We start from the raw sequence: 18679 nt of genomic DNA, 5'->3' as shown, positions 1-18679 counted from the left end.
CTTCCTATCTCTGCTGCGTTCTAAATACGACTTTTCTAGCCAATCGCTAGAGTTACCCTGCCCGCCTACGCAGAGCCAGACCCAACCCTCCTTGCTGGCTTCTACGCCCTTTTCTATATAAGTCCTGCTTCCGCTGAGCGGCGTGGCGTGCAGCGCCGCCTGTTCGGTGTTTTGGCAGCTGTCTAGGAGTCTCGTCGGCCAATCAGCTGAATATCAGACCCACCCACTTTAGGCTGTCTGCCATCTATCCGCTTTAGGCCAATCAACGTGAAGCTGGCTCCCATGAGTCTTGTCAATTGCCCATGATCTATCAGTCGTGAGCCAATCAGCACAAAGTACCAGCGAGGCCAAACGCGTCTTCTCTGGACTCAAACGGCAGTCTGCTGTCAATCATTGGCCTTTCAGCCAATCACAGCATAGACTTCTGAGGCAGAGCCCGCCTCTCCAAGCAAAGAAGCTGTGCAGTAGAGCTGTGGCTCTTTGGCCAATCAGCGAGCGGCGGGACGCCTGTCTCCTCCCCCATGGGCCCACGTGAGCCTTGGGGAAAGGCAGGGGCGGCTTCTAGGTGCTGCCGCCACCGCCGCTGCCGCCGCCGCCACCGCCGCCGCCGCCTCAGATCCCGGGCCTGGGGGGCGGTGGGGCCGCGTATGGAGCCCCCGCCCCCCGGAGCTGCTAACAACGCCGCCGCACCACGCACAGGTGAGCCCTGGGCCTGGAGGGTGGAGGGCCCAGTCCGTGACCCCACGTATCCTTCCCGCCCCCGCGCGGAGGATGTGGCTTGGCCGGTGGCCTGCTGGTGTTCGACTCCCTACCACCAAGGCTGGTGGACCTATGTGTGGCATTGCCCCCTTATAGTGGATCTGACTGTGGCCTAGACGCCCTCTCCTGCTAGTATAATGGTTCAGTCTGCGTGCTTATGTTTCTCCCCATCCCAACTTACAGTGGACTCGTCCATGGTCTTACCCCCCACCCCCACCCCACTTACTGGGAACCAGTCTGTGGCTTGTTGAACCCCCTTATTAGTAGATGGCGTCTAAGTGTATTTCTCTTAGCCTTAACTTTTCAGGGGTCCTGTCTGTGGCCCTGTTTATTCCATCTCTCCTGTCCTTGTAGCAAATCAGTCCCTGGTGCCATACCCCATACACACACACCCCTCTTTCCATCTGACCTTATATTCCTGCTTCCTCCAACCCCCAGTGCATCAGTCCATGGCTTTATCCAAATCCCTAATTTTATAGTGGATCAGTCTGCATGCTTATATTCACATCTCCCTAGTTATCAGACCATTGCCCTAACTATCAGTCCATTGCTCCTCCTTTATTTGTAGACTCCAGTTATTGGGCTTCTCTCTTCTTTTTAATAGTGGATCAGTAGCCCAGTCTATGCCCTGTCTGTCTCCTTTTAATCACTGTGTGATGTCTTTTCCTTTCCTCCACTGTTGTATAGGAGTCAGTGAACTTTTCTGTTTCCTTCCTTCCCAAAAGATTAACCACGTCCCCCTCCCTTTGTAGTGAATCTGTTCATTGGGTTTCCTGTAAACCCTATGTTTTCATTCACACAAACTCTCCATATCTTCCCAGTTCTTTTAATTTCTCCTTCAAGAGGGTCGGCCTGTAGATTTTTATTTCTCTTCTCATTCCTTGTGCTGGATCAGTCTGTGATCCTCCCTGTCCTTTACCTCTTAGTAGATAAGCCTGAGTACTTGTTGAACCCAGAGCTTTTTAGTGTACATTGCACTCCCTCATAGACACTGTTAACCACCAAGACATCCTTCCTCACTGTGGATACATTGGTGATACTGATGATAATGCCAATAGGAGCTTAATGTTCATTGAGTACCTGCTATGTACCAGGCAAAGTGCTTTATATTCACAAACTCATTTAATCCTCATCACTGCCCTGTGAGATAGGTACTGAGAAAACTGGAACACAGAGAGGTTAAGTACCTTACTCAAAAGTATTTCAGGGGCTGTGGTTGTGGCTCAGTGGTAGAGTGCTTGCCTAGCACTGGGTTCGATCCTCAGAACCACATAAAAATAAATAAAATAAAGTATGTCCATCTACAATTAAAATATTTTTAAAGGTGTTCCAGTAAGTACTCAGGATACAGGATGTAGTTTGAGGTTCCCCTCTCATCTAATCCCATCCCACAAGAAGCCCCACATTAGTTTCCATCTCCATGTTTTTGTTTTCACTGTTCCCTGTGCCCTCAGAGCTGTTTCTGTTTCACACCTGGTCTCAGCACCCACCCACCCTCAATGCCAGCAACAGTGTGACCTTAGATAAATAACCACTTTCTCCTTGCACCTGTTTCCTTATTTCTAAAACAGGAGAGTCATGTAAAGAAAGAATACCTGTTCTGGGCATGGTGGCACATGCCTGTAATCCCAGTGGCCCAGGAGGCTGAGGCAGGAAGATTGCCAGTTCAAAAAGCCAGCCTCAGCAACTTAGGAAGGCCCTCAGCCACTTAGTAAGATCCTGTCTCAAAATAAAAAAATAAAATAAGGACTGGGGATGTGGCTCAGTGATTAAGTGACTCTGGGTTGAATCCCTAGTACAAAAAAAAAAAGAAAGAAAGAAGCCCGGTGCACACACCTGTAATCCCACTGGCTCCGGAGACTGAGGCAGGAGGATTTCAAGTTCAAAGCCAGCCTCATCAACAGTAAGGTGCTAAGCAATTCAGTGAAATCTGTCTCTAAATAAAATAAAAATAGGGCTGGGGTGTGGCTCGGTTGTTGAATGCCTCTGGGTTGCATCCCTGGCACCCCCCCCCAAAAAAAAAGAATACCTGTGAGTTACTAAAACAAGTCACCACTTCAGCTTTGCCCCATCACCTCCCTGTCCTATAACTGCACCAGCCATGTATGCTTCCCCGTCACTGTTCCTTAAACCAGCAGGAACAATCAGCCTCAGGACCTTTGCATTGGCTGTTCTTTCTGCCCCAACACATTTGCATCCAGGGTGCTGTTCTGTTGCCAACCCCGAAAGAATGTGTTCACCACACTGTGGTGCAGGGAACATACTATGTAAAGACACACGTATGATATTTTGTGAATAAGGCAAATGTTATTTTATTAAAAGCATGTATTCACAGAAGTGTATGTAATATGCTTTATAAAGGCACAGATAGAAAAGATGTTTCTAAGAGACTTCATTTCATTGCATCTGGGTAGTGTTATTTCAGTAAAGCATGTGTTTGTCACACTGTGGTGCTTGAAATACACTATATAAAGGCACACATATAAAAAATGTTTCTAAGCATGCTGTTTATGTAAAAATAAAGTGAACATCTCCCTGACCATCTGATCCTTCACACCCAGAAGGACTGTGGCCCCTGCCCTGTTTTGTTTGTCCCTTTGCCCTCTATCACTGTCTGACATACTGCAGTTTGTATAGTCTATTCTCATTAGAATGGGAGTCCCATGAGAACTTAGAGGCTTAGAGGTTTTACTTGCTTATTCACTACTCTGTCTTCCACACCTAAAAAATGTACCTGGTATACAGTAGGTACTCAAGATAGATTTGTTACGTGAATAAATGGGGAAATATTATCATTCAGACATCAGCATGTGAAGCAGATGGAGAAGAAAGGATATGTAGCTAATTAAGATGTTAGTTAAAGCCAGGGAACCAGGCATGGTGGTGCACGCCTATAATCCCAGCTACACGCCTGTAATCTCAGTAATTTGGGAGGTTGAGGCAAGAGGATCACAAAGTCAAGGTCAGCCTGGACGACTTAGTCAGACTATGTCTCAAAACAAAATTCTTAAAAAGGGCTGGGAATATAGCTCATTGGGAGACTGAGGATATAGCTCAGTGATAGTGTGTTTGCCTAACATGTGCAAGGCCCTGGGTTCAATCTCCAATCCACACATACACAAACACACACACACACACACACACTAAAGTTGGGGACTGTTCAAATATTTACTGAGCACCTGGTACTGAATACCAGGCATTCTTCCAAGTGCTTGAGATGTGGGGGGAACAAAATAGGCAGAAATTCCTGCCCTTTTTGAACATTTATTATTAAAAGAGAGGGAGCCAGATTATATAAACAAAATAAGTAAAAATGAGATAGTATGTTAAACAGGTGCTAAGTAGAAAAATTATGGCAGATAGGAATAGAGTATTGAAATGGTTGAAATCTTTGGCACAGGGCAAGGCCACACTTGGAAAGATAAATGTTGAATTAAGGCCTGAAAGAAATTAGGGAGGGAACCATATCAGGGAAATTAGGGAAGAGCCATTGCAAAAGCTCTGAGGTGGAATTTTGCCTGCCATATAGAAAGAACATCAAGGAAGCCATTATGGCTGTAGAAGAGTGGGGGGAGGAATAGAAGCTGAAGTCACAGAGGTGAGGGTAGCCAGATGGTCTGTAGTGGTATAGGCCACATTGATATGTAGGATTGGGGCGGCGGGGAGATGCTGACACACTAATGATTTACATTTTTGAGTGTCTGCCATGTACCAGAGACAATGTTTTTAAGCCCTTCATGTATATTAACTTTAACCCTCATAAAAGCCCTTGAGGTAGATGATTTTTTTGAGAATATTTAACTCTGTGAGTAAAATATCCCCATTTTACAGATGAGCAACCAGGTACAGAGAGGCTGAGTGCTTGCTCAAAGCCACACGGACAGAACAGGGCAGAGGAACATGAGACTGTTCTCCAAAGAGGAGATTTGCAAGAGTAGCCAGGTTATTTGGTGTATTGGTTCATTTAGAAGAAGAATGAATTCTGCCTGGTAGGTCCTGGAACATGATGATTGTGTCATGAAGAGTTTATCAGTGGAAGGAATGGCTCCCCTGGCAGGGAGAACAGCATGAATGTATTTTCAGAGGTGAGAACGCTCCTGAGAACTGTGGCCACCTTGGAGCCTTTGTACATACTGTCCCTCTGTTGCAAATACCTTTCCTACAGATGTCAGCATGGCTTGCTACCTCCCTTCCTCAAGGAAGCCCTCCCTGCTCACTCTGTAGAACAGCATCCTTGTTACCCTCTAGGATCCTACCCTTCTGTGTTTCTCTTCAGGGGAAGTGAGGGTGAAGGGTGGCTAGAGTTGCTTGCTGGAGCCAGTCCACCTGGGTTTGGATCCAGGCTCTGCCACATTCCAGCTGTGCGACTTGGGGCAATTTACTTATCTTCTCTGTACCTCCATTGCCTCATCTGGAAAATGGAGGAAATAATAATATCTACCCTTTAGTGTTTTGACGACTAAATAAGTCAAATGATTAAAACAGTGCATTGCACAGTAAGGGCAGTATGACTGGTTTGTATTTTTAAATTAGTATTTATAGCACACACATAGGTGTCTAATGGACTTATGAAACTCCAAAACAAGACTTCTGCTCTTCCCTCAAAACTTATCTCACTGGGTGTGGTGGTACACTCCTGTAATCCCAGTGGCTTTGGAGGCTGAGGCAGGAGGATCACAAGTTCAAAGCCAGCCTCAGCAATGGTGAGGTCCTGAGCAGCTTAGCGAGACCCTGTCTCTAAATAAAATATTTAGAAAGGGCTGGGGATGTGACTCAATGATTAGGCACCACAGTACCAAAAAAAGAAAAATATTACCCCCCCCCCAGTGCTCCCATCTTAGTTGATTATGATGCTATACTCCCTGGTGATCAGGTCACAAACCAAGAGTCACCCTTGACTCCTCTCTCTCTCACACCCCCACCCCCATCCCATGCTACTTGTCAGCACATCTGTTTGCTGTCTTCAGATTTTAGCCAGAACCCTGCCACTTCTCAGCACTTTGACTGCCACCACCATTGTCTCTGCTTGGACTATTGCAGTAGCCCCTTTACTCATATGGTCTATTGTCTTCAAAACAGCAAGAGAGAAGCTGTTAAAATCCAAGTCACAGCCTGTCAACACTTCTATTCAACCCTCTCCTGGCTCCTGTCTCACCCAGAATCCAAGTCCTGACAGTGCCCAAAAAAGCCTCACTCAGTCTGGCCCCCAGCACCCTTCTTTTCTCATTTCATACTGCCTCCCTTGACCCTCATGCCCTTCCACTGAACTGGCTTCATTTCTCTCCAGCCTATCCTGCACTCCAGTTTCAGAGTCTTCCACCCTGGCTGCTCCCATTTATATACAAGCCCCAATCTTTTACCTCCTTTGTGTCTTTGCTCAGGTGCCACCCACCTCCTCAGTGCCCTGTCCTCTCTGACTGTCCTTGGAAAAATAACAGCTCCTTTCCTGCCTGATGTTTTCCACCATAGCCCTTATCACCATGTACCATTCTATACTTATTTGCCTTATTTCTTTTGTCTGCCCCACTAAAATGTGAATCCCACTGGAGCTGACATCCATGGCCCATAGTAGGCACTCAGTATATGCTTGCTAAATAAATGAGATGAAGAAAAGTAAACCCATCTGGGTAAGGCAGATTACTAAAACTCCTGGTTGTTTTGCAGTGCTGGGGAGGGAACCTAGGGCTTCACACATACGAGGTAAGTGCTCCATCACTGAGCTGCAACCCCAGCCCTACTAGAAATCTTATTAGGGGTTGGGTGGGAGAAGTGATAATAAGCAAAACTCAGAGTCCTGCATGCTGTTAAGACTGTCAGATTTCACTTAGCTGCTATAGGTTCTGCCGCAGCACAGAGGAACTGGCACAATTGCCTCTCTTCACCACCAGGGGGAACCCTGAACTTTCTGGGCTTCTGAAACAAGCAGCCTTCGAGATAAACTCAGTGAGGTCTCTAATCTGGCACTCAGGCCTTTGTGACACTTGCCTAAGACTTTGTGAACTGAATGAACTTCAAACTAGCTCAGGCGTAAGAGGATCACATCGTATATTTTGTTGCAGATTAAAGAATGAAGCTGTAAATAATAGATGGAGGCTCTTTGAAACCTTCCAATTTAGGTTTAGTCTTAATCCAACCATCCCAGGCAGTTGGACCGTTGATTGATTAAAGTTCATTCCCTTGGAAAACAGGAGGCTCGTGTTTATTTTCAATTTTTTGTCAGGAAAGAGCAGTGATGGAGTGACAGGGAGGAGCCTGTTGTCTGAGGGACATACTGAGAGGTAGTAGTCAGTGTGAGGGGAAATTTAGCCTGATGGTTAAAAGCTTAGATCACTGGAACCCAACTGGCTGGGTCCAAATGGCTGACTCTGCCACTTACAGCTGGGTGGCCTGTGGAAGTCACGTAGACATCTTGTGCCTCAGCTGCCTCATCTATAAATTAGCAATAATCAGGATACCTACTTTCCAGTGTTGTGATGAGGGATAAATGAGTCAATGCGTATAAAAATAACAATATAGGTCTATATTCCCTTATGCAAAACCCCTGGGGCCAGGTGTATTTCAGAACTGCGAATTTTTCAGATTTGAGAAAGGTAACATGGTGCACATATGATATGTTACATAACACCCTCAGCAAGCTCTGTCATCAGCTGTGTTCATATTTCTGCAGCAGAATGTATGAACATTCACACCGAGTAAGGATTGATAAAGACCAGAAAAGGCCTTGTTTTGTTTTAAATCAGGTTTTGCTGTCAAAAGACTTACAAAGAAGCTTTCTGTTTTTAGAGCTGTTTGAATTGAAGATAGTGGATAAGGAATTATGAATAAATAAGAAACAAATATTTATTTAGCATTTGGCATACCCCAAGCATATTATATTTAATCCACACAATAGTTAATAATTACTCCTATTTTAGGGGTTGGCATGTCATTATTCCTATTTGATCAGTGAGAAAATTTGAAGTACAAAAAAGTTACAGAATAGGCCAAGGGTCACACAGCTAATAAGTTGCAGACCCAGCATCTGGACCCTGACTAGTCTGACTGGAGCCTGGGTGATTGTCCAGTAGGCCACATTGCCTGTCTGTTAGAGCAGTGCCTGGCATGTACTAAGCAGTCAGTCAATGTTAGTTACTGCTATAATCAAGAAGGAGAACTGCTGGGGGTAGATTGTGTATTCATCATGCACAGGACTCTGGAATCATTCCCCAGCACCAACAAAAACAGAAAATATACAAGAATAGTCACAGGTCAGAAGACTAGGGAATAAAACAACAGAGGAAAGTGGGCATTCAGTTTCAGGATGTCTTCATAAAGGAAAATACCTTTAGGTTAAGACTTTAAAAATGAGGAAGACTGCTAAGTAGAGGAAGGGATCCCCACATGCATGAACAATATTTGCAGGGACTGGTAAAAGGTACCTCCTGAAGCTTGACATCTATGTGGTAGAAAGTACAGATGTTGGGGGTCAAATGAGGGGGATTGTACTGGTTTTCTAGTCCTACTGTAAACTTAGCTACTTAAAACAATGTATTTATTATCTCAAGTTCTGTAGGTCAGAAATTTAACACTGGTCTCACCAGGCTAAAATCAAGGTGTGAGTAGGACTGGTTCGTTCTGGAGGCAATAGGAGAGAGAATTATTTCCTATTCATTCAGGTTGTTTGCAGAATTCTATTCCTCGAGTTGTAGGAATGGAAGTCCCTGTTTCCTTACTGGCTGTCAGCTAAGGGCTGTTTCAGCTTTAAGAGGCTGGCTGCCCACATTCCTTGGCTGGGAGCCCCCTTCCTCCATTTTCAGAGTCAAAATGGCAGGTTGAATCCCACTCACACTTGGGATCTCTCCATCCCAAGAGATGGCATCCCATTTCTGAGTTCTCTTTCTGCTTCCTTCTACTCATAATTAAATTGAGCTCACTCAAATAAACCATAATGATCTCCCTATCTTAAGATCTCTAACTTTAATTTCATATCAGAGTTCCTTTTTGCTATGTAGCATAACATACAGCTTCCAGGGATTCAGATATGGACATCTTTGGGGTCCAGGTGGCATTTTTCTGCCAAACATGGTCTTCCTTCTGACCCCCAAAGATTTGCATTTATCCTACGTACAAAATACATTTATACCGTCCTCCAAAATTCTCATCCTGTTACAGGAGGCATCCAAAGCTAGACTGGGGAGCTTAGACATTTGAGGATATTTAGGGAAGAGTGGTGGGATTTGGGGACAGGTAGAGACAAGACAATAAGGAAGGAATTCTCTTCCTGTCCTGTACCCCCTCCTCTGTCTACAGCCTCTCAGCTCTGAGCTATTTGTCCTCCAGGTATCTCTGGGATGGCGTGAGCGCTTCCCCAGCGATGGACCCATCTGTGACGCTGTGGCAGTTTCTGCTGCAGCTTTTGAGAGAGCAAGGCAATGGCCACATCATCTCCTGGACTTCACGGGATGGTGGTGAGTTCAAGCTGGTGGACGCAGAGGAGGTGGCCCGGCTGTGGGGGCTGCGCAAGAACAAGACCAACATGAATTATGACAAGCTCAGCCGGGCCTTGCGGTACTACTATGACAAGGTATGGACTATGAGACCATGGCAGGGACCCACTAAAATTTATAACAAATTTAATTTTCTTATATCAGTTGCTATAGCAATAACTTTGAAAACAATATTAAAGTATCATTTCTCATCCCCTCCTCTTGTATCCTCAGACTAAGGCTAGGCCCCTGAATATTTACCTCAGTTATTTTTTTTTTCGTGTCTTACTACTTTGCCTAAAACTTTTTTTTTAAGAGAGAGAGAGAATTTTTCATATTTATTTGTTTTAGTTTTCAGCGGACACAACATCTTTTTTTTTAATGTGGTGCTGAGGATTGAACCCAGGCCGCACGCACGCCAGGCGAGTGCGCTACCACTTGAGCCACATCCCCAGCCCCTGCCTAAAACTTTTATAGCAATATCAGTACTGACTCCTCCTCGCCCTACTCTCTTGAGATCCCCAACGCAAAACTGTACCACCATGCCCTGCCTGACACTTTGTTTTTGTGCCTTGCTCTTATTGCCCAAACTGGGAAAACACAATTATGACCAGTCCTTATTATGTCATTGAAACTCCTGGACCAGTGCTGGGCTTCCTTAGTTATTTCATAATCTTCTTTTACTCCAGAATATATCATAATCTTATTTCTAGAAACAAAACTATCCTGACAGGCTGGGCATAGTGGCATATGCCTATAATCCTAGCTACATGGGAGGATAAGGCAAGAGGATCAGAAGTTCAAGGCCAACCTGGGAGAATGAGTGGTACCCTCTCTCAATTTCTTTTTTAGTTGTAATTGGACACAGTACCTTTATTTTTATTTATTTATTTTTATGTGGTGCTGAGGATCAAACCCAGCACCTCGCACATGCTAGGCGAGTGCTCTACCACTGAGCCACAACCCCAGCCCCTCTCTCGAAATTTTAAAAATAAAGGGGGAAGGTGGGCTGGGGATGTGGTTTGGAGGAAGAGTGCCCCTGGGTTCAATCCCCAATACTGGGGGAAAAAAAACCCTGAAAGTATTACACTAACCTTTCTTCATTCTGTGGAACTCCCAATATATTTTAATTTTGTCAGTTATTTTTCTTTCTTCTCTATTCCTTTATCTAAAACCTCCAGAACAACAGGTATAATGTCAGCTCCACACTCCATACTCTTAGATTCCCAGAGCAGCATTGATCCACCCCAAAATTTGTATCAGTTTTTACATTCTATCATCCTATTCCTATAGCTACATTTCTAAGTTTTCCTCATCTGGTGTTCTCAGGCGCCAAGACCAGTGCTGGATTTCCCCTCCCCACAATATTTGTACTAGTTATTTCATCTTATTTCCATATGTAAGTGAAACTTTCAAAAGAATATTAATAAAATCCCTTTTCCTTTTTCTCCTAAGAAATATAGCCCCACCCTGTTAAATACCTGAGTAACATTAAGACCTCCCACTAGTTCATCCAGATTCCGCGTGCTCCCCACAACAGCTGTAGACCTTGGCTTCACACCCTTAATAATTTTTGACATTTCTTCCATTTTATATCTTATTCCTCTTGCTCAAACTTTCAAAACAATATTAAGAGACTACCTCATTCTATTCCAGTTCTGAGACCACCAGAACATCCCTGAGACATTCCAGACCAGATATGTCCTGAAATACCCCCAAACATGCTTAGAGACCTATCCCAGTCAGCCTTGAGAACTTCCTCCCAGTATTTATACCAATATCTCAATGTTCTCATCTAATTGCTTATCAGTTACTTCATTTTCTTATTCTTTAGCTTAAATCTCCATCACAGAATTCATAATGAGGCTTCACCCTATCCTCTGTAGTGACCTTGCCCTGTTCCTTATCTGTGTCTATAGCTCTTTTTTTTATACCTTTATTTTATTTGTTTATTTTTATGTGGTGCTAAGGATCGAATCCAGGGCCTCACACATGCTAGACAAGTGCTGTACCGCTGAGCCACAACCCCAGCCCTATGTCTATAGCTTTAAATAATCCTATCAATAATTTATTACCTACATTCATCAATACTAATTTAGTCTCTTCCAACATTTATGTCAGTAGTCAGTTTCATGTCTTATTGCACAAGCAAGTTTCAAAAACTGTGTCCTGGCAGATAGCCCCAATACCCAACCCTATTATCCAGTGGTTCTTGGAGTCAGGAGGAACATGTGGTTCTCATCTTTTCCCCTAAGTGAATCCCACTGTGAAATGGAGCCAGTGGGGATAGGGGAGTTGGACAGGTAGAGAAGAAAAGTGACAGGGAGACTTGGAAGGAAGAGGGATGGAAGGAGAATAAAGAAAGAATTGTGGAAGGGGAAATTGAAAAGGAGGAGAATCTGGGGAAGGATCCAGAGAGGGAAATCTGGGAAAGGATAACAAAGGAAGAAGCCCACATATTGAGGCAGGGATGAGCAAATTGGGAACAAGTATGACAGCCAGCTGTGGTGGTATACACATGCCTGTAATCTCAGCAATTCAGGAGGCTGAGGCAGGAGGATCACAAGTTTGAGGCCAGCCTCAGCAGTTTATCAAGACCCCTAGCAACTTATTGAGAGCCTGTCTCAAAAGAAAAATATAAATAAAGGACCAGCCATGTAGCTCAGTGACAAGCACCCCTGGATTCAATACCCAGTACCAAAAAAAAAATGGGAGCAAGTGAGGAGGAGGATGCCAAGAGAAGAGTAACATCCCCCACACCTTCCCTGCACCCTAACCCTTTTTTCTAAAGTCCTCGGTACTATCTCCTCCCTTCCCAGAATATCATCCGCAAAGTGAGTGGCCAGAAGTTTGTCTACAAGTTTGTGTCCTACCCCGAGGTTGCGAGGTGCTCCACAGAGGACTGCCTGCCCCAGGCCGAGGTGTCTGTAGCCTCTGCCGTGGCAAATGTGGCCCCTACTGCTGTACATGCTGCCCCTGGGGACACTGCCTCTGGAAAGCCAGGCACACCCAAGGGTGCAGGAATAGCAGGCCCAGGCGGTCTGGCACGCAGCAGCCGGAATGAGTACATGCGCTCCGGCCTCTACTCCACCTTCACCATCCAGTCCCTGCAGCCACAGCCACCCCCTCATCCTCGGCCAGCCTCGGTGCTTCCCAACACCACCCCTGCAGGAGCAGCAGCACCTCCCTCAGGGAGCAGGAGCACCAGTCCAAACCCCTTGGAGGCTTGTCTAGATGCAGAAGAGGCTGGCCTGCCTCTGCAGGTAAGTACTGGAATATGGAAATGAAGTAAGGGCCAGGGAGACAAAGAGGACGGATGCACAGGTCTGAAATGAGAGGCAGGGCTGGTAGTGGAAGAGACATATAAGTCCTGTTAAAGGGCATAATGGTGGAAGGAGTGACACAGAAGTACTCTGGTGAAAAAGATCCTAAAAAGGGAAGGGGAGAACAAGTGTGCAATAATTAGTTACCCAACATGTTGTAGGTGCTCAGTTGTATCATTGGTTTAGTGCACTGCTTCCCAGCCTTCAATGCTCACCTGGATGACTTATTAAGCCAGAGATCCACAATGGAGCAACACCCAGAATTTCTGATTGATGTGGGCCTGGGGAGAGATCCTGGAATTTTCTCTTTTTCTTTAATTTGTTTTATTTTTTGGTACTAGGGATTGACCCTAGGAATGCTCTACCACTGAGCTACATCCCCAGTGCCTTTTTTATGTTTTTTTTGTTTTTTTTTTTATTTTGAGACAGAGTCTCACTAAGTTGGTGAGGGTCTTACTGAGTAGCTGAGGCTAGCAGCTAACTTGCCATCCTCCTGCCTCAGCCTCCTGAGTTGCTGGGATTACTGGCATGTGCCATGTGTTCATCTAAAATTTGCATTTTAATGAATTTCCAAATGAGGAAGATGCTGCTACTCTGTAAAATAATTTTTTTCGAACCACTGTTCTTCTAAATGAGGGTGGTATCCTCTTGAGTCCTACCCCCATCAGGTTGTCTCACCTTAGGTCCTCTGCCCCACTTCCATGAAGAAATCCCATGGCCAGGTGCTGTGGCGCATGTCTGTCATCCCAATGGCTCAGGAGGCTGAATCACAAGTTCAAAGTGCTGTTGCTGAGGCGCTAAGCAATTCAGACCCTGTCTCTAAATAAAATACAAAATAGGGCTGGGGATGTGACTCAGTGGTCGAGCATTCCTAAGTTCAATCCCCAGTACCAAAAAAAAAAAGAAGTCCCATGACCTGTTAGAGAACCTACTATGATGTGCCTCCTTTACCAAATCTTAATTCACGATACTTAATGGGTGGTCCACCGGAGAAGGGTTATCTACCCCAACAACCCTTCCACATGCACTTTGTGCTCATTCCTCTCCCAGGTCATCCTGACTCCGCCTGAGGCCCCAAACATGAAATCGGAAGAACTGAATGTGGAGCCAGGTTTGGGCCGGTCATTGCCCCCAGAGGTGAAAGTGGAAGGGCCCAAGGAAGACTTGGGAGCTGCAGGGGAGGTGGGGTTTGTGCCAGAAGCTGCCAAGGCTGGTCCCGAAGTCCCTCCTGCAGAGGGCATGCCAGCCCGGATGCCCGCTATTGTTATGGAAACTACAGCACAGGTGGGTGGCCTTGCGGCCTCCACCACTGAAATCACCCAGCCACAAAAAGGCCGGAAGCCCCGGGACCTGGAGCTTCCACTCAGCCCAAGCCTGCTGGGTGGACCAGGACCCGAACGGACTCCAGGATCAGGAACTGGCTCTGGTGTGCAGGCACCAGGGCCAGCACTGACGCCATCCCTGCTACCTACGCATACGTTGGTGAGTGTCTGCAGGGGCAGGGATGGCAGCCAGGATGGATGGGATTGGCTTGTGGCAGGTGATTGACAGGAAATAGAGGAAAGTAAAGGAGGATGTCTTGGAAGAGGGTCAGGCCTTCCTGTGTAATTGGCTGTGCTGAGGCAAGGGCTGGAGGAATAGAGCTTGATCAAAGAAGGGCAGTTCTGGGGACTTTGTGGGTGGGACTGAGGGGCCCAGAGTCTGTGGGATTTCAGAGTGGGGCTTTTTGCTTGTTGAGTTTACTTATTGAATTTGCTTATTGAGTTTCCTGTGATGGGAAGTAAGAGTGGGAAGGTGGACTGTTGGGATGGTGACTCTGAGGTTTGACAGCAGCATGTAAAGTCTGGTGGATGGTCTTGCCTAGTGAGTTCTCAGCAATTGGAGGTGTGCTCTCAGGAGTTGGGAGAGGGTAAATGTGTGAGAGTTGAAGAGATGTCATGGATGTGACCTCAGTAGTTGTATTCTGGGTCTGAACTTTTGAGGAGGGGCCATGAATGTCTGAGTAGGAAATATATGGTGGGGCTGAGACCAGGTTCCTTCCATTTTCCCTCACCTACCTTCTACTCATTTGAGCTCTGACCATTCCTTTCCCTGCAGACCCCGGTGCTGCTGACGCCCAGCTCGCTGCCCCCCAGCATTCACTTCTGGAGCACCCTGAGTCCTATCGCACCCCGAAGCCCAGCCAAGCTCTCCTTCCAGGTAGAACACCCTCCCCCATCTTGGAGAGGGTAAGAGATGCTAGAATGGCCCCTGTTCATGACCTCTCCCTATTTCTGCTCCCAGTTTCCGTCCAGCGGCAGCGCCCAGGTGCACATCCCTTCCATCAGCGTGGATGGCCTCTCGACCCCCGTGGTGCTCTCCCCAGGGCCCCAGAAGCCATGACTACCGCCACCACCAACCCTTTCTGGGGTCACTCCATCTGTGACCCTGAACTTCTCTCCAGCCAGCCATCTCAAGGAGAAACATAATTCAACTGACAGACTCAAGCTCTGGTTGTGGTGGGGTGGGGAATTCCTGGGAAGAAGGATCTCTCACTAACTCCTTCACCGAAAACCTACAACTTCTCTCTTCTTCGTCAGTCCCCCAGTGGCCGCTCTTACACGTCTCCTACTTCAGTGGTAGGGGCGGTTTATTTATTTATTTTTTGAAGGCCACTGGGAGGAGCCTGGCCCAACCCTTTTAGGGGGGTGGTTAAGACATCTCCCCCATCTCCCTACTTTTTTCCCTAAGACAAGACAATCGGGGTCTGGCTTGAGAAGGACCTTTCTTTATTTATTTCTCAGCCTGCCCTTGGGGAGATGAGGGAGCCCTGTCTCCATTTTGGGGTGTGGGTAGAAGAGCTAGTTTGCTTTGTTTTATTATTCCTGGCCATCCCAAGGGTTCAGGAAGAATTTATCCGCTTTAATGGTTTAGGAGTCTTGACCAAGAAAGGATCACACCCTGGAAAGAGGAATTTCCACCTCCCCAACCTTTCTCTCAGACAGCTTGTCCTTTATTCGACCAACATTGTGGCCAGGGAGGAACACCCTTTTGTTGTTCTCTCCCTTGAGAAGCCATTCCTTTGTCTGCCAAACTCCCTGGGGTCCTGCCTGTTACCTCCCAATGGAGGGTTTTTTCGGGGGTGGTCCCCGTCTGGGGGGCCCCTCCAACCAGTACTCCAAGTCTCCCTGTCTTTCACCCCCTGCCATTTTGATAGTATAATCTATTTTTAAACGGGGCTTTTCAATAGGGGAGAGGGAGGCATCTCTTCCTATATCTGATGGGGTGGGTGGGTGGGAAGGAAGGGATTTGGGGGTGATCTTCATGCTGCCCCCAAGTGTTTATTTTTGATACCAAACGTATTTTCAGCTCCCTCCCTCCCAGCCCCCCAATTTCCTGCGGGCGGGTACAAAGGACCCTTTAAGTGTCCCTGGAGTTGGGAGGGAGGAACAGGGGACATAAAGCCTGTCTTGTCTCAATTCCAGGCTGGAGAGGGTGGGTTCAAAAGACACCTGAGCTCATCTCCTCTCAGCACCAGCCCAACCCAGGCCTGGGGATCTGGGGGTTGGTGATTCGGGGACGGTGCTACACTCGTCTCCTCTGTTTGTTTTACTTCCCCAAAATGGACCTTTTTTTCTAAGAGTCCCAGAGAATGGGGAATTGTTCCTGTAAATATATATTTTTAAAAGTGTTGCTGGAGGCTGCTGGCATTTTTTTCCCCGATTATCTTTGGGACAAGCTGAGTGTGACAAGCACGACTTTGTGTTAAGGGCAATGAGGTTGAGGCAGAGGTTAGTGGTGAGAGAAATAGTAATAGAGACTGCCAGTTGGTCACTGGGTGTGGCGAGAGAAACTGTGGAAAGTTGTGATAGTGTGTCGTGCATGTGAGAGAAAGCAGATGTGCGACCACAAACTTTTGACAGCATATCTATGAGAGCAATTGTGGCTACGTTTCAGAAACTCACTTTGAGACTGAATGAGTGATTAAGATACTGTGCAAGAACCTGACGGTATGTATGAGATACAGTTCAGGAGAAGGTAACAGGAACTGCAGATTGGTCACTGTTGGACACGCTGATGCTGAGCAAGACAGAGTGAACAGAACCACATGTGAGAGACTATGTGGGCAGGAAAGTAGTGGTGAAGGTCATCAGGGACCACATGTAGGTGAGAAACCTCACTGTATGTAAACAGGCGACTTGATGTTTGAGAAATGGCTTTTATATGAAACTCTGTGAGGTCCAAGTGACAGCTAAAGCTGTAGGAGTGCACACACAAGAGTTGATTGTGTGAGAGAGTGGCTGTGAAGCCAAGAGGCCAGAAACCCAAGGTAGGGAATGTGTGTGTGAAAATGTTTCATAGAGACTGTGGTCAAGACAGAAACAGGGTGGTGGTTTCCAGGATCGTCTGAGAGGCTGTAATTGTGCGCATGTGTGTGTGAACCTAAGACTGGGGGCAGCTGGTTTACAATTAAGGCTGCAGCCTCTCCACAGGTTCTGGTGAGACTGAAGGACTGCAGTGATACCAGAGACCACAAAACTGTCTGAGAGAAAAGAGAAACTGTGTGTGAGAGACCAGCAATAGCAAACACTGGAAGCCAGCGACTGTGGGAGAAAAAACTGACAACTGAGCAGTGTCTGAGAGTGTGTGAGTCTATGAAATATGTCATAAAACTAAATAAGAGACTGCATGTTTGTGTAAAAGCTGAGAAGTTGACACCAAGCCAATGAAACTACCGAGCAACCACATGATCAGTGCGCATGAGAAACTTGGGAGGCTGTAGTGTGGGCCTGTGTCTGATAAGCCAACTGTATGAAGAAAATGATGGTGTACATGTCTGCACAGGGCATGGGGGGATAATTGCGGGAGACTTATCAAGAACCTAGTGGCCATTGTGAATTAATGACTGCATGTATCAGAAGTGGCTGAATGGGTGGATGAGCCAGCATCTAAGGAACCAGTTTTGTGCATAGATAGGCAACTCTTTGTGAAAGACCTTTTTCAAGCCTGTCAACCAAGGACTCAGTGTGGTAGAAGCACCTTGAGAAGCAATGTGGGGTGAGGTGAGGGAGACAGTGTCTGAAGATGGTGATACTGTGTGCAAGTGAGTCTTCCTGGAAGGCTGTAAGAGGCTACAATCAGGAACTGTGGGGGCGTGTATAAGTGGCTTAAGTAAGAAGGGAGGGGAGAGATAGTGACTGTGTGTTCAAGAAACTTTCTAAGAGTCTAGTTAGTGGTGATTGTAAATGAGTGACTATTTGTGTGAGAAAATGTCAAGGCAAATGAAATGGTTCATGTTGTGAGAGAGTGTGACTGTCTTTGTGTATATGTGAAAAACTGGTGAGAGAAAATATTGGCGATATCAACCAAATGAGACAGATTCTAAGACATGATTGGGTGTGTTTGAAACTGCTAGCAGGAGACTGTAGTGGGACTAGGGATCAAAGATAGAGAAATGACTCCCTGAGTGAGTACGTGACAATGTCTGAGTGTATGATTGAGTATGTATGTGAACCTGTTCATAAGAGACTATAGTAGAAGCTGTACATCCAGCTTCTACACTGTGTGTGTATGTATGGGTAATAAAATAAAGCACAAGAGAAAATGAGACCAAATGAGATAGTGTATGAGTGGTCATGGATGGAATGTACCAGACCTAAGAGAAAAAAAAAAAAAAACTGCCTTTGTTTGGCCTCTTCCGCTACAGGCCTCTTCCGCTCAGTCCCCTCATCTGGCTTTTCCCAGTTCTCCAAAACTTGAAATGCTGGGGTTCCCCTTGGTTTTGTCTGACGCCCCCTTTTCCTCATGCATCTAGGTAGTCTTCTCTGGTCCCAGCACTTGACATATAGGACTTTATCCCCCAAGATGACGCCCAGATTTTTATCTCCAACTCATACTGTTTCTCTTAGCACTTACCAGAATATCAGGTTTCATTTGTTTCATTTATTGATTTGCTCAGCAACCATTTATTGAGCATCTTCTGTTTTCTGGTACCCATCTGATGCCCTGCAGACCCAGCAGTTAACAAATCAGCCCAAACCCCCCTGCCCAAGTGAAGCTAATATTCAGTGAGGGAGACTGACAAGAAACAGATAAATACATTATATCAGGCAGTAATGTGGTAATTAAATAAGACAAGTCTCTAGCTCTTTG

The 18679-nt window shown here is 46.1% G+C and overlaps 1 protein-coding gene across 1 annotated transcript; it reads left to right on the top strand.

Annotated features, from left to right (window-relative positions):
* Positions 1-511: 511 nt before the first annotated feature.
* Elk1 (ETS transcription factor ELK1) lies at positions 512-16219 on the top strand. The gene is made up of 6 exons (XM_077106919.1): positions 512-699; positions 9079-9322; positions 12044-12487; positions 13598-14029; positions 14645-14746; positions 14831-16219. Exons 2-6 carry the CDS (start codon positions 9113-9115, stop codon positions 14927-14929), a joined length of 1287 nt encoding a protein of 428 aa, XP_076963034.1. The 5' UTR covers positions 512-699; positions 9079-9112; the 3' UTR covers positions 14930-16219.
* Positions 16220-18679: the final 2460 nt, after the last annotated feature.

Source organism: Callospermophilus lateralis, chromosome X (assembly GCF_048772815.1).
Source record: "Callospermophilus lateralis isolate mCalLat2 chromosome X, mCalLat2.hap1, whole genome shotgun sequence".
Lineage (NCBI taxonomy): Eukaryota > Metazoa > Chordata > Mammalia > Rodentia > Sciuridae > Callospermophilus > Callospermophilus lateralis.
Note: the sequence above shows the minus strand (reverse complement) of the source record. Positions and strands in the feature narration are given on the sequence as shown.

What these genes read in the sequence shown, in the direction of transcription:
- Elk1 (XM_077106919.1), top strand. Translation starts at nt 9,113, where the DNA reads ATGGACCCATCTGTGACGCTGTGGCAGTTTCTGCTGCAGCTTTTGAGA. An exon ending in TGCGGTACTACTATGACAAG is followed by an intron (nt 9,323 to 12,043) that starts GTATGGACTATG and finishes CTCCCTTCCCAG; the next exon opens with AATATCATCCGCAAAGTGAG. An exon ending in TGCTACCTACGCATACGTTG is followed by an intron (nt 14,030 to 14,644) that starts GTGAGTGTCTGC and finishes CTTTCCCTGCAG; the next exon opens with ACCCCGGTGCTGCTGACGCC.